The sequence below is a fragment of the Sinocyclocheilus rhinocerous genome, unplaced genomic scaffold (assembly GCF_001515625.1).
Source record: "Sinocyclocheilus rhinocerous isolate Xijiao unplaced genomic scaffold, SAMN03320098_v1.1 scaffold576, whole genome shotgun sequence".
In the NCBI taxonomy this organism is placed as follows: domain Eukaryota; kingdom Metazoa; phylum Chordata; class Actinopteri; order Cypriniformes; family Cyprinidae; genus Sinocyclocheilus; species Sinocyclocheilus rhinocerous.
The window spans coordinates 2,824,204-2,840,199 of NW_015662167.1; the positions used below are offsets into that span (position 1 = coordinate 2,824,204).

At 38.3% G+C, this 15,996-nt stretch overlaps 1 protein-coding gene across 1 annotated transcript; it reads right to left on the reverse strand.

Annotated features, from left to right (window-relative positions):
* Window positions 1-594: 594 nt before the first annotated feature.
* Window positions 595-10,755, reverse strand: LOC107727836 (protein Wnt-7a-like). The gene is made up of 4 exons (XM_016537850.1): window positions 10,063-10,755; window positions 9,123-9,349; window positions 5,355-5,626; window positions 595-2,910 (listed from the first exon to the last, which is right to left on the reverse strand). The coding sequence occupies exons 1-4, from the start codon at window positions 10,131-10,133 to the stop codon at window positions 2,431-2,433; spliced, it is 1,050 nt and encodes a 349-aa protein (XP_016393336.1). The 5' UTR covers window positions 10,134-10,755; the 3' UTR covers window positions 595-2,430.
* Window positions 10,756-15,996: the final 5,241 nt, after the last annotated feature.

The window sequence follows — 15,996 nt, forward strand, 5'->3', positions numbered from 1 at the left end:
AATAAATAGCATCCAAAAGTTAGCTGGATTTTGCATAGTTAACATTTCGCTAATGGGCAGGCCTGCTTCTCAGGGAGACCGGACAGCATTTTTGGGGGCCACAGAGGCGTTGTTGTGGTGATGGCGCTGGGAAGTGAATGAAGCAGATGTCAGAGTAATCCATCACCCCTCTTACCCCCCTTCTATCAGCCCATTGCTGTGACACCCTCCTCGCTGCTACTCATCAATTAAAGCTCTACACCAGCCCTACCATTAACATGCAAGTACTTTCGTTAGCTTCCTCCCTGCCCTGCGGTCATCCATGTAGTAAAAAATGTCAGAACCAGTAGTCGACCATAAGTTAAGTGCAATGTATGTTTTGCCACTTGCTACTGCTTTACTAATTTGAGGGACTGTCAAGCCTAGTGATGACTCTGTTTGGTTGTAAGATGTAAGGCTGAGAGATGGTATGGGAAATGTGATGATTCTGACAAACAGGTCATTTAGTTTAGGTCGTTTTTATTTGACTAACTAGAGTTAACCCTGTAAAATAAATAAAAAGTATGCCTGGGAAACTGTTGGAAATAAAAAAATTAAAAAAATGGTAGAAGCCAAGGAAATATTTATTAACACTGTTGGAAACATGATGACACAATAATGAAGTACAATTAATTTGGCAAAACATCTGTTGAAATCACAGATTCTTGTAAAATAATTATTATATCAAGGCCATCCAGCTCTTAAGCTCTTGACAAAAAGCCAAGCTCAAATTCAGATGTTCTTTGGTAAAAACCCTCAATCATGAATTTTTCTCAGTACCAGAGAGTTTTGCCCCAGGATTATTTAATAACAGTTTCCCTTACTGATCCCACATCCGGGACCTTTGTCATGAAAATGCTACGTTTGAAAGTTTTCATGTTCGAACGCCAGTATGATCGTATTGTTATATGCAGTCTTTTTTATTTCATTATTACGTACTTGGCAACTACATCACCATGAGTGATACTTCATTGAGATGTAGATTACAATAAACTGCTCAAGCTGGTACCGTGACACAATCAGACTGTTTCTAGCTTATCTCTCTAATTTCTGTCCATCTAAAGGACATCGGTAGTGGGTTTTTCCTTTACACAAAATAAATAAAATATAAAAATAATCTCTTACAAAATATATGTCAACACAGGGACAATCTGTCTGGACAACCACATTTGGTCACAACACACAAAATACTACTAGTACTAACTACAGTTGCAGAACAAAACAAAACTAGCAGCAAAAAGTGTTATATTACCTATAATATATAACATTAATAGAACTGGTTATCTGATCTCAACATTCCACATCAGTAGCAGGTGGGGCATCTGTATTGAGGCTATTCCATTCGAAAAGTTAATTAATGATTCTCTCTCTTTCTCTTCCTCTTTCCAACAGAGCAAATATTAGCCAAAAGCGAGGGAAGCTTGTGGCCTCATTAGCATAAAGCTTTGTGTCAAATGATGTCTCAAAGTTTAAGTGGGTAGAATTTAGATCCCATTTAAATTCGCTTATTTTAATTGGACTATTCCAATTTTAAGACAAATGTTCTTGTGGACCAATGTTAAAAACAAGAGTTATTCACTTTAGGAGAATGAGCCTTCAAACACGATGCCCACTTCCATTGTGTAATTGTACATAGGAATATATGTGCAAGGGTTGACACTTAAGGAGATGGGAAAATAGAAGTAAAAAGCCTTACAATGATACATTAAAGACAGTAGAGTCTCCTCTTTCAGAGACTTGTAATTACACCTTGAGTGCAGTGCACTTGTTTTTGTATTGTGCATTGTCGTTGGTTCATCCCTAAGCTAAAGCACATGATGTACAGTGTAAAAGTTGGTCAGTTTATTTCTATCCAAAACACACAATATTAAACAGGAGAAGAGCTAAATCCAAGTTAGTAAACACAATGAGAAAAATCAGTAGTTTCCTTATGAAATAAATTAACATTAGCCATTTTCTCTAAATAAAAAGTTAAATATCACTGTTGTGTCCATTTACAGTTTTTTTTATGTTGTAAGATTTGTTACATCAATCACTCAGGCCAAAAAAGTTCCTCAGAAATACCTTCTGTGCTGTCTACTGAGCAGAACACCCTCAATAATCACACCCCACATCTTTCTCACGGTCTACAGATCAAGCCTTTGCAGGCTACTTCGCTCTGTTGCTCAGTACTGGAACAGAAAGGTGTCTACTGGTACCAACACTGAAGCCCTCATCAGAACTCTGGAGCAAAGCTGCATGCATTGCACACAATTACTCCGTCTAGACTCCACCAGACCCACGATTTCCAGTGCAAATGGCTCTTTCCTCTCAATACCTGGAACCCATAGCAGTGGCCATCCAGTTGCGTCACTTGTAGACCCTCTACCGCACTAGTCACAGGTGTGTATCAATTCCCCAGCAAAAAATATTTCACTTGCACGTGTACACTTCTGTCCGTTCACTACAGGTGTTGCACTTGACGTAGCAACACCAAAGAAACTTGCAGTTGCACTGCCACACGCGTGAGTACTGGTGTGTGTTATATCCTCGGCCGCAGCACATGAGGTCGCAGCCATTGGCCTGCTGTGCAGTCTTGTTGCAGATCCTGCCCTGGGTTCCCATGCTACCCGTCATGGGATCTGCCTCGCAATAGTTGGGCGACTTCTCGATGTACACCAAATCCGTGTCCATGGGCTTCCGGTACGAGTAAGGCTTTTTAACCTTCAGAAATGTAGGTCTCTTGTTCCGACTGGCTCGGACCGGTTCCACATGTACGGCGTGGTTATACTTCTCCTTGAGGATGTAACCCAACTGCCGGAACTTTGGGAGAGTGGTCCAGCAAGTCTTGGTGGTGCAGGATCCAGATACACCGTGACATTTACACTCTAAACGCATGCTCTTCTCCAAGACCTGAAGTGGGAGGAAAAATCAACAAGTCAATACCTTTGGGATTGTTTAGGCACCTAGGTTCCTTTTAGGAATCTTAGCCTAAGGTAATTATGAAAGTAGAATGTTTGATGACTCATTGTTGATTTACTTAGTCCAACTGGTGACAAATTTGAAGTGTGCAATCATCCATTACAAAAGATAGAATTACTGATGCTAAGCGGAGAATGTATGAGGAAGGAAAAGATCTTGTTCACGAAAAGGTATGTGGTAGTTTTGGTCAAAAACCATGTTTAAACATTTTGCATATATTCACATCATCTACAAGGCATATTCCAGCAAACCAAGATCTGGATAGACTAACAATACAGTGGGGATTAGTGAAATCACCCTCGGTGGCATACAGTTTCTGGGAATGGTTTTACAGGTTGAGACAAAGGTTTTTTAACATTCCGATTTGAAGAATGCAAGGATTGTTAAACTTACAGTGCTAGACTACCTCATTCCTCTCGCTGCGTAGAGAGCAGGCCTGCAAAACAGCTTGTGTTCACAGGCTGTCTGACTACTTGTAGGAAACAGTTTCATTTGTGTACACAACACACGCCACAAATTGTTGCAAGGGGCAAACTATCAGAGGTTGACTGTAGGAGTCTCTTGTCTTGTATATGCAATAGAGCGGAATCTGCACAGGATATGATATAAACACTGACTGAACGATGATCGCAGAGTTCCTACAACAATCAGCCTGTGTGTAGTGTACACTGATAAAGCTCAGGAGTCAGTTTTCAGGTGCCTGTGTGCCTCCCCTTGTTACACCTACGCACGTAAAACCTCACAGGTAAAAACAAAACATTTTGAGCTGCAGTGTAACTGAGGGATGCTGTATCATTTCTTGTCCTGTAGTTAATTTGCATACAAACTAATGTTAAATGTTAATGCATTTCACATACCTTAGCTGTAGGCTTAGAAATGCACAGAAAAAACATAGGTTAGCTCAGAATAGATGAATGAATGGGCAAATGTAAGCAGAACTCAGTGAAGCAGAGTGCCTGTTTAGATATGGAAGATATCCGAGGGGTCTGATTGGCATAAGTGGATTGCCTGTTCAGGGCGGCGTAATCTTTGGTGTGGTTGGTTAATGTGTCTTTTCTCTCCCTCTCTTTCTCTTCCTTTCACTCTTTTTCACTTTTGCTGTGGGTGGGAGAGGCTTTACCTTGCATTTTAATTATTTTTTTTCTCAGACTTTCAGGAGACTTTTTGGCAATTGTCTGCAATCTAGGATGCATATCGGGCTTAGTATGTTCATGCTACTGATTCCTGATAAACAGTAAGTCTGAGGAAAAGTTTACAAAGGAAAAATCCATGTGTCTTAAGTGAGGCCACACCCCTTGCATTTTCCCATTAACCAATCACAATCATGTGTTTGGCATGTTGATGCCATGACCTTAATTTCATTGAGAACTGCTCAATGAAAAGAGCAAAATTGTATGAATTGTCAATTCACAGGACTGATTATACTTGCTATAAAGAGAGGATTGGTGCATGTGAGGCACCAGATACCAGAAGAGATTTATGAAAAAAGTTACAAAAGGTTACTGGTCAGGATTACAGTTTTAAAGCACAAAAAAAATCTCTGTCCAGAGTGCTGAAACATCACACTCTTCAGATTGGCACTGAATGACGAATAGCTTATGAAGATCAGTCAAACTGCCTGGGCATTATGGGTATGCATTTTAATGTTATTTTTACAAATACACAAGAAATCTTTTTGTCTTCTTTGACTATAAAATCCAGTAGTACCTTTATTGTCTTACCGACTGATCCCAAGTCCACTAGTGAATCACTGTCTCTTTTAAATGGTATCACAATTATGAAAATGAGTTTTGCCATAATCACAAATAGCTGGTCAAGTGCATGCCAAAACTAAATGCATTGCATTGCCTTGCTACACCTTGTTATTGTTAATCTACTACCCACTCCAAAGCAGAAAAAATTCATTTAACAGCCCTGAAGGGCAGTGGTTCTCAACCTTGGCCCTTGAGGTCCTCTTTCCTGCAAAGGTTTAGCCCCAACCTTGATCAAACCTGCCTGCCTGTAACTAGTGATCCTGAAGACCTCGATTAGCTTGTTCATGTGTGTTTGATTAGGGTTGTAGCTAAAATCTTCAAGAAAATGGACCTCAAGTGCCAGATTTGAGAACCCCTGCTGTAGGACTTACAAGAAACACCTGCCAATCCTGCTCCTGGAGGGCCATGTTCCAGCAGAGTTTAGCTCTAGCCCCAATCAAACAACCTGGACCAGCTAACCAATGTCTTGAGAATCACTAAAAACCTTCCAGGCAGGTGTGTTGGAGCTAAACCCTGCAGGAAAGTTGCCCTCCAGGAGCAGGTTTGGACAATCCTGGCCAAATGATGTTTTTATGCATGACATGGTACTTCTTAAAAAAACATGCAAACTGTGCCACATACCTTGCGTCCCACTTCATTGTTATGAAGGTTCATGAGTGTCCTGGCATTCTGCCTGATCTCCCGTGCATCTATAAACACCTTTGAGAAGCTCAGACCATAGCGAATATCAGCTGAACATCCTCCCCACTTCCAGCCCTCCTCTTGGTTGTAGAAGCCCTGCTTCTCCTTGTCACAACCACAGCCGCTCAGCGTACCCTGAGTGCAGGCCGCTGTGATGGCATGGGCGACCCCGGCAGCGATAATGGCGTAGGTGAAGGCTGCTTCCTTACTTCCTGGATTCAAAGGAACATTCTCCGTCAGTACTGCTGACAACAAGATCCAGCAGAGGCAGTTACCTACATACCTGACATATCTTGACACTCATAGCAATAAGAAAATGTGTTAGTTGAGTCAAGTGTAGTTCATTTATCATGCACACTTCACACTGATTAACAGTATGCAGTCTCTGGTAGATGGTGTGGTGGCTTACTGCGAAAAACATGATATAAAAATGATCTAGGACCCGACATAGGCAAAACAAAAACGGATCACATACCTGTGATTACTCAAAACACAAATAATTGCCCTTCAGTTGTCATAGAGAGGAAACAGAAAGACAAATAACTGTTTGCACACAGATGAGCAAAGGAAGGAACGGTCCATCTCTTTAATAAGCACAAAGGACAAGGGTTTATTTCAGAGACAATAGAATGGTAGAGATAGGGGGTATGTGTTTAGACTCTAGCCTGGCCACTGTCCCAGCTTCCGTCAGAACGAGGGATCCACCCTGTGGAGATGAACTCCTCAGGCATGCAGTGCCTCCCTGGTCAGAGCACTGCTATAATTGATTGCCACTGTTAAACAGGGCACTTCCAGGTTAATGGTGTATTTCATTTATAAGGACAAAGATAGGTCTGAAGTCCTGCGAAGAGTTATTTCAGGGACTTTTTTGTAAGGTGACATCAAGCAACAAATAACTTTCCAAGAGTTCCAAGCTTCCAATTTTCACACTATGTAAGTTGCCTTGGATAAAAGCATTCGCCAAATATAAAAGCTAAAACAATAAGAGACCTAGCACTGCATGGAAAATCCCTTAAAAAATATGATGCATTCATTGTTGCTCAGTTATGTTAACATTCCCGGAAATGTACATATCCTTTTCTGGATTAATGAGTCATTTTGTATTGACTGTCCTAAGAATCATTTACACACCTGAACCGAAGAAACACTTAAAAAAGTTATAGGCCTCATAAGGATTGATGTCGTGAGTTATTACAATTAATATATTTTCTATCTTTTGATCATTTCATGGCAAGAAGTGAAAAGCACACACACATATGTCAGACTGTTAACAGACCGGCTCAGCAATTCAGGAATTTTCACCTTCAAGCGATCAAGAGCGGCAGCAACAGTCTTCAGTGGTTTCCTGAAATTAACATTTGGTATGTGTTGACCTGCTGATGATAAACATCTTGGAACTCTGCCCATGCAATTTAACAAAGGCCAGTTTGGGGCATCAATTATGTGGAGATTTTTATGAGTTGTTTGGGCTTGACGCCAAAGGAGTAGGGATGTATCCTGAAGAAAGGAAAATGAAGACTGTATTGACGCAAAATCTTAAAATTCTCATCAATACCAGAGTAGAATGCTCCTTGTCTTTATATATCACTCGAGCTATGTTTACTTAAATCAAGATATTCTGAACACAAACACAGCAGATAAGACTTCCATAAAACATGTGTGTTTTGACATGGGTGTCATTTATTTTCAAGAGAAATCTGAATCAGTGGCATTGCATGATTCTGTGCGAGATGCCTCTTGCCAAAACTGTAAATGCAAGAGGTTAATTTATAAACCTCATACAATGTACTTGTCTGGACTTGAGGCATTAATGCTGTTGAAGGAAAACTATTTCTGAGCATACCAGAGGGTGGTTAAGTCAAAGAAGATTTAGGAGGGTTGCGCTCAAGCAACATAAAGTAACACAAGCACAAAGATGGTACGCCTTTCGCATATCTGTCCAACTGCTGATTTCCAGCAAGCTATATTTCAATCGGAACTTCATTCACATATATGATAAAAAGGTGAACGGGTCCATGGGTAGTGGAGACGGCAAAATGTGCACCTATAAGCGGAATCTATTGCCGTGTGTGCCAAATGTCGACCTTGGTACCAGGCCCTGAAAATTACTGCACATTACTCAACAACTTTTTTTTTTTGAGTACGCAAGCCCCTCCCCACAGGATTAACTACCTCTGTTCATCTTCTAACTTCTGCTACTATGAGCATGACTGGTCATACACCCACTGAAACCAATCCCGTTTGAACGGTTGTCCACTTTATTTAATCCTCCCTATACCGACCACAGACAAAAAGAGTCTGGGTAAATAAAGCAGTTGGGCCACTTCAGAAATGGAGACCACGGTCTGTCACTCTAGGTCAGCGTCAGCTCTGAGGCGCTTAGATGAGAGGGCACACAACACAAGACCCATAGCAGCTGTCCAAGCAGACAGTATTAAATAATATAATCAGCACCCACAACAGATCCAGGCTGCCATTCAAGTGTAAACGGCTGAGTGTGTGCAGCTCCAGAATGAGATGGAAAGAGACGAAAACCTGTGCTTTTTTTTCAGGTGGCACTTGTCTTTGATGCAGAGGGATAAAATATAGCTTCACCTTCAGCGATAGATACAAGTCTCTACAGATCTAATCTTCTCCCCTGGGCCTCAACCACACCATCGCAACACTGACTGGATCCTAAAAGTGTGCGGCTAAAGGAAAGAGAAGAAAGTTTAGAAAAAGAAGTTTCTTTCCGGCAGAGTTTGGATATTTGAGCATCGAAATTCCCTGCAGCCACAGGAAAAACCACGCAATAATGTCACCTCCTATTTGCTAGTAGGGTCTGAAACTAAAGCAAAGTCCTTCACACCACCATTCATCAATGTGTCGCAGGCTCAATAGCACTGAAGGACTCCTTAACAGGCCTAAGTTTGCCTTAGGAAAATGGATAACATTACCCCGAGTGAAAAACTCACTTAATTACTTATGCTTTGTCTCTCTAAGGTGACATATTGTTACATTTCTTCACAATACTGTACTTTCTTTTGGTCTACTATTCAACCACTGTAACTTATACCCGTGGTAAAGTGAAAACCCTGACTGCCAAATCATTAAAATCTACAGATAAGACAGGACGACTAGAAAAAGAATTCTTTTGAGAGGGTGGACTGTTGAGAGAGCTATAAATCCAGCCGCGTTGGCACTTGCTCCATGAATGCATGCAGCTGAAACCTACATAACATTGTTACTGTGGCGTGTGAGACTCTAAACATTCGCCTGACATCAAATGACAAATCATTTCAAATGAGATGTCAGAAACAGGACACAATATAGTGTCATTCCTAAACACATAAGTCTATGCAAAGTTTGTGAAAAAAAAAATTATATTTGCTTTAAAAAGTATTAAAGTAAGAGTGTTCTAGCAGGTGTTTAAGAGTGACCTCCGATTTCAGTGTTAAATAGCACAAAGATTGTCAGTCAGTCTCTTAGCAAAAAAAAAGAAAAGAAATCTAAACGTCTCCTCATTCACAAGTTTAGTGTAAAAACAGCTTTATTTGCGCTTTGACTCTTTCCAGGGCTCGAAAGAAAGTAATTTAGTCAATAACTTTCTTTGTGCTTTACTTTTTTTTGTTAGAACTATGTCTAAAATACAAGACCACTTGTTTAAAAATATCAGCAATTCATTTCTGAATACTGTAACAGTATAAATGTAATAATTTGGTAACATACCCACTTTCAACTCTTTTCCAAAGACAGTTCTTTCCCCGAGGGCCGAGCAGTTCCACCTTCCATTTTTGAATTGAAACTGACACTCATTGATTCCCATTTGCGCTCCTTCTCCAATGACAATGATAGCGTCGGGCCGGCTTTGACAGATAGTCCTTTGACGAGGGGCCAAACCAGGAATTTTGTTACAGATAACACTTGCTCCCAACGCAACCACGGAGGAAAAGCCCCTGTAAAGTTTAAAACAAAATGGAATGTTTATGCAAGAAAATATTGAATATTTAAAATACAGTTTGAGTGGAATGGGCCATGACTAAAATATAATTCACAGTATACATGTGGTAACAAAACTGAGCACTAAAGCACTTTGGGATACAAACATATATGAATGTCTTATGTATTATAACACATAGCATATTTAAACATTGTTCTTAGGGACTTCTCATTAATAAACAACAGAAAAAGAAGAAAAAATAGATAATCTCGTGCTGCAAAACTATTGTTTTCTTTAAAAAATATATGTAGCCTAATATAATTTTTTTTCATTTAAGCACCTCGAAAAAATCCAGAATTAAATTAAAAAATGTAAAACATATTCATAATTCAAAATATAATTTTTGCATGAACTGCATTTTTTGTTTTTAAATAATTGAATAAATCAGGACAAATAAAATGACTCATAAATGTGAAGCATTATCACATTTTAGACACAAAAAATAACCACTGGTCTTGTAGATCAGAACAAGCATTTATTGCTTGATATATATACAGTATTTTACCAAATGTGATCAAAATGTCACAATGGCGGTAAAACTGTTCCCTTAATAATTAAATGCTAATTAATATAGACCTATTTACAACTAAACTGTCTTTTTGCATAAATGCAGTAGTAAACACTTTACCAGTCAAAACAGATAAACACATTCCATTTTACCCTACTTACCCAATCTTCAGATATATAATCCCCAAACAGAGGAAAATGTGAAAAATCCAGCGACGTGTTTTCCTGCTCATGTTCAACCTGTACTTTGTTAATAGACTGTGAAATGATAGTAGTCTCCTGATGGGTAGCCTAATTGGTGGACGCGAGGCTTTATCACAAGCAAAGCAAGTCCTTGGAGGGATGCAAAACTCCGTGAAAACTTGACGTGAACACCTGGGCTGATATCCTTTGGGACGTGCGGAGATTAATGTTATTCTGCATATGTACAACTTCTGTGTCACTTTTACGCGTCTCGATTAACTACCCGGTTTTACACTCACAGCACACTTTCCAGCAGATCCTTTATCTGTTAAATCTATCAAGGTGTGTTCTGGAGGAAATTAAACTTTCCGATATTCCTTTATACGTCTGTGCGCTCCTGAAGCCGAGTAGCAGGTTGATAACGCGACTAATGACTTCAAAACACACCGCGAGCACGCGTTCAACCAAACAACACGCCTGCATAGAAGTAGCCTACGGTGTGTAGGGAGGTAAAAATCTGATTTGAGATACAACAGCCGAGTAATAAGCGACAGACGTGTCACTACAATATGTATCTATACTCTATAGCTATAATACCATGATAAATCTAAGTAAGAAAGGTATATTCTCTGTGCGCTCTTTGGCGTAGCTCATATCGCAGTAACTCCAGGCTCCAGCTTCTTAAACAGAGCTTTTATCTATTTTCCTGCACCCGTTTGCTCCTCCCATGAGAAAAGAAAACTTGTTCGACTTTAGATTTCCCCCTCACCCACCTCAAGTCCTTAATTGCGAGGTGAGAGATGTGTTCATCTAGCCTATCCACCTTCCAAAACAAAGATGTCAAAGAACCATGTGTACTCCGGGACCAAGAACAAGGACAGCAAATATTAAAACAGCAAAATGAAACACAAACTTTTAAACACTGTAAGGTTTATTCATATGAATAGATGAAATAGAAAGTTAGATGAAATGTTCATAACTGAAAGGTCATTCCAAGAAAAGTATCCCTTATTAGAATTTGTGTAAGCAATGACTTTAACAGTAGCTCATATTACCTTTCCACATCAACAAACCATGCTACCTTCATCATTTATCTTTAAAATAAAGAACAAGTCCTTAAATTAGAAAAGAATAATTAAAAGACTTAATGAATTCTTTAGTGCGGCTTTTTTATTATTATTACATTTTCACTTTTTGGGGTTGCCAGACACAATCTGAAAATGTCAACTATTTTAACATGACTTTTGATAATCATGAAAACTAGATATTTGTAGATGTAAGGTTAGTAGTGGCCAAATGAACTCATCTCTACTACTAAAGGCATATAGTTGTATTCCAACTTATATATACATATTTAAGTTTAGCTTGAGAAGGCCCAACACAATTTATTAACTTGTATTTTATTACTTAATATGAATATTAAATAATTATAATAATTTGTTTATCTGACAGAAATGAAAATGGTTCCTGTTTAGTGAAATGACCCTGAAAACCCAAATCATTGTGCCTGGTTATTTGTTAGTAAAATTTTTGTCTATAATACTGCAATTAAACTTTGACATACCAGTTCATATTTTTGTCCATGACTAGATTTATAAGATCAATGGAGCACTGACAGTCATAGGTTTTAAGAGTGATCATTTAATAAAAATGAATCATGTGAAATCAGTAAGTACAGTATATTTGAATTGTGCAACCTTTTAAAAGCCATGTCCAAATATGAAACATTAGACCCACTTAGACTTGGAGTTCAAGTTTTGAAACATTTCACCTAAATGGTCAACTACTGACAATTTTTAAAAAAAAATCAGATTAAATATAAATATATAAGTATAATAGAAGTATATCTGAAACAAGATAGTGAGGCTGAAGATGTAAATATTGCAAATTTAACTTCTAGTTGCTAAGCAACAATCCATCCCAAAAAGACCCACACAGCAATTACCTACAGATCCTTCATGCATGCAAAGTTTGGCAAGTTGACACTACAGGGATATAAAAATATAGTGGAATAATAAGCAACCAAAATATGAGAAATCCAGCATATGCTTAATACAAAATTAAAGACACTCTTTTATCCTAACTTGGTGGTTGATCATTCATACAGGGGACATGCAGCCATGTGTTCAATATTTAGACAATACAAGAGCGCCATCTCCAGGATGAATGCATGATGCTGAGGTGATAAGAACAACCTCTTTACACTTGTGCACCATACAATATTTCTATTAATCAATAGGCATTAAACCAGGAAGCCCTTAATACTAATCATAAATATTATTTAAATCAAAGAAAACCACAGATACATTTGCAAATACTTTTATTGTATTTGTGGAAAAAGACACAAGGGAAAATTAAAGCTTAGTTTAAAAAAAAAAATTTCATCTAAGATAAATAGGTGTTCATTTGGTGTGTATTTCTGCCCCTCAGGGAAGGCAATAGATTGTATAGTTATCTTCTACACAGGATAAAATCACTACCCTACAACTATACAATCTACTACCTCACACTGCACAAGCATTGCCATCTCTTTTAACAATCAAAAACATTTCAGCTTGCCAGCACATACCGTGACAATGCCATCACTGATATTAAACATCAGGAAATGTAGGATGATACTCTGCAGCTCCGTTTTCACTTTGAGAAAGACAGTAGGCTGTATAGTTATCTCCCAGTGTGGGTGTGACCCTAAAACTATACAACCTACTACCTCATCCCACGGTGCACATGTCGCCTTCTTTCCACCTGGAAATGAAGTAATGTAACTGGATAGTGACAGAAGTGACCAAACTGATGTTTTCCGAAGTCCTTTCTGTCCGCCATGTTAGGATTCTCGCCTCGGCATCTACCATATTTCCAAATGCAGTCAGTCTGTGGACAAGAAAAAGGTTATTGAATTAAGTTTAGAAATAAAAAACAAACCAACTGTTCAAAATGCAAAATAGTTGCTGCTCTCGTCGCACATCATTAGAAGTTACTGTTAAAAAAACAGATTACGGAAAAAGAGACTCTAACCAGACGGCTGTGGGACTACAAAATGCTCCCTCGAACTGAATCAGACAGCACGGGTAATGCAGCAAAATGGAGGGGCTGGCCAAGTTACTGGCACCCTCTCAGGCACCAGGAAACCATGTTGACATTGTGTGTGACTTGGCTACATACTAACATCTCAGTCAAGATTAAATGCCGCCACATTCGGACTTGGGCCCAGTTTGGCTCTGGGATAGATGTCGTCAGTAACAGCAGGCAGGCAGGAGAAAACCAAAGCACGTAAAGCCTGGTTTTCAGCCATCTTGTTGGTAGCTTGTAGATGCATATCATTCTAAATGTAATTTCGTGTTTCGTAACTTAAAGGAATAGTTCACCCAAAAATTGTAATTTGCTTAAAATGTACTCGCCCTCAGGCTATCCAAGATGTAGATGAGTTTAGGGCTGTTGCGGTGAGGGAATTTCCCTTGCGGTAATTTTTGAGTGGCTCAATAGCGCGGTATGCGGTTTTACCGCCATAAATATACACATATATATATATATAAATAATCGCGACAACCCTAGATGAGTTTCTTCATTAGAACGGATTTGGAGAAATTTAGCATTACATCACTTACTCACCAATGGATCCTCTGCAGTGAATGGGTGCTATTAGATTGAGAGGCCAAACAGCTGATAAAAACATCACAATAATCCTCCAGCAATGCAAGTAATTCACAAACTGCATGTTTGTAATAAATCCATCAAGACCGCTTTAACTTCAAACCATTGCTCTTGGCTAAAATATGAATTCTCTATCCATAATATTACATTTTCCAGTGAAAAGGTTGAAAATATGCATATGTCTCTGCATATGTGATCACTGTTAATAAGTGAAAACAGTCCAAAACAAGTATCTTGGTGCGTTTTGACGTGAGAGGACAACAGGGGGTGGACCTTTTCACTGGAGGAAGTGTTATTATGCATTATGGCCTGATATTTTTCGTCAGAAGCGACAGTTTAAAGTAAAAAAATGCCTTGATGGATTCGTTTCTTACAAACATGCATATTTCTGCTTCACAAAACATGAATTGATTGACTGGAGTCGTGCGGATTACTGATTAACTGTTAACAGTTTGAACTCTCATTCTGACGGCACCCATTCACTACAGAGGATCCATTGGTAATCAAGTAATGTAATGCTACCTTTATCCAAATGTGTTCTGATAATGAAACAAACTCAACTACATCTGTTTTTACAAAATGCATTCTGATCATTTTTCATGAAGCAATGCATTTGAGTTAATAAAATGTGTTATGATATACATGCATTCATAATACAAACTTAAGTGTTGGGCTGTAGTACATATGTGCAGTTATAAATATAGTTAAAAAAATATAATAAATTGTTCCCTTCATGATGTTGCTTTGGCACTGACCACCAATCTTTTAATACTGGTTTGTTACCCAGTTGAGTGATTTGTTCACAAACTGGACAGCATATTGCACTGTACAGACATTTTTGCATACTGTCAGCAACAATAACGCAATAAGAAGTTTGAATTAGAGATGTTCATTTTAACTGGTTAACCGTTAACCGACCGTAAGAATTTTGACCGATTAATACAATCAGTTAAACGGTTTAAAAAGTCATATTTATTTATTTATTTTTTCAGTAATTTATCAAAATATTTAAAAAGGTTTGCTGCATGGTTAAAATACGCTACGCGTATAAAAAAAATCGTGTTTTTTAGAGAGAGAAAAAAAAACATACGTCGCCTATAAGTCGCAATTTATTATTTCATTCAGAAATAGGCCTAATGCCGACACGAAATGTTTACAAACATTATAATAAACACTGTAAACATAGCTAGGCTATTTTAGTTCCCCTCACTCCACAACAAATCCTTTTAATTAACAGTATTTAGAAAAGAACAAGAATTAAAAATATAAGAAGCTATAGCAATATAAACGACAAGCCAAAACAAATTCATTTAGTATAAAACAAAACTGAAACCAACGTTGGGTCTCTCATTCGACACAAAAGCAAATGTTTCTGTATTCGTGATGTATTTGAATGGCAAATTATTATTTATTATATAGCCTACTTCACTCGCGTTCCAATAGCCACGTAAAACAAAATGTTTTGATTAACATCACGGCGGTACGGTGATAACGCTTAAGGTCACAGATTTTACTACATATCATATGTTTGACTGACTGTATTTTATTATGATAATGAACAAGCTGCATTGTCAAGGTAGCAATGCTTAACTGTGTGCGCGCATGCGGCGCCGGCGCAATCATTTGAATTTTTTCCTTCTAACAGTGGAAGCAGCTACTCCTTTTAATCCTAAAGATAATCGGAATTGTAAAAGGTTTGCCTTTATTTGTGTACATTCACAATAAAAACAAATCTTTGTGCTTTTGTAAAATAAGCCTAAAGAAAAATAGGATGCCATTTTCTGCCGTCTGTTTCCTTATGTGCAGCACAAAAATGAACCGAAACTCAGCATTCTAGGCTACTTGTTGCAGTTTTCTTTCATTTTGTTAATTTATTATTTAAGTAAAAATATATTTCTCGTATAGGCCTATTTATTCGTTATATACATATATAGCCTAGCTTTATTATGTTTTTCTCTGCTCGCAGAAGAGCTGCAGGAGCGTGATGTGATATGATGACCGTCGGTTAACGGTTAATAATCAGTTAACGAGCGTCGGTTGTCGGGTAGGAAAAATAACCAAAATGAACATCCCTAGTTTGAATATTATTGTCAATATAATATTGTATATATTCGTGCCATGGGCTGCAGATTCAGTTGCGGTGCAGTACATCCCCTAAGTGCAGGAAACACTGACAACTGAGCTGGTTATTGTAATGAGAGAAAATAAATTCAGGAAGCAAGTGGTTAAAGATCCATTCCAAAGATCTGGTAGTGAAACCAT

Excerpts from the sequence above, each read along its gene's own strand:
- LOC107727836 (XM_016537850.1), bottom strand. The coding sequence starts at position 10,133 with ATGAGCAGGAAAACACGTCGCTGGATTTTTCACATTTTCCTCTGTTTG. Across the intron at positions 5,627-9,122 it reads TGGAAAAGAGTTGAAAGTGG|GAAGTAAGGAAGCAGCCTTC; the intron begins GTATGTTACCAA and ends CTTTGAATCCAG. Across the intron at positions 2,911-5,354 it reads ACAATGAAGTGGGACGCAAG|GTCTTGGAGAAGAGCATGCG; the intron begins GTATGTGGCACA and ends CTCCCACTTCAG.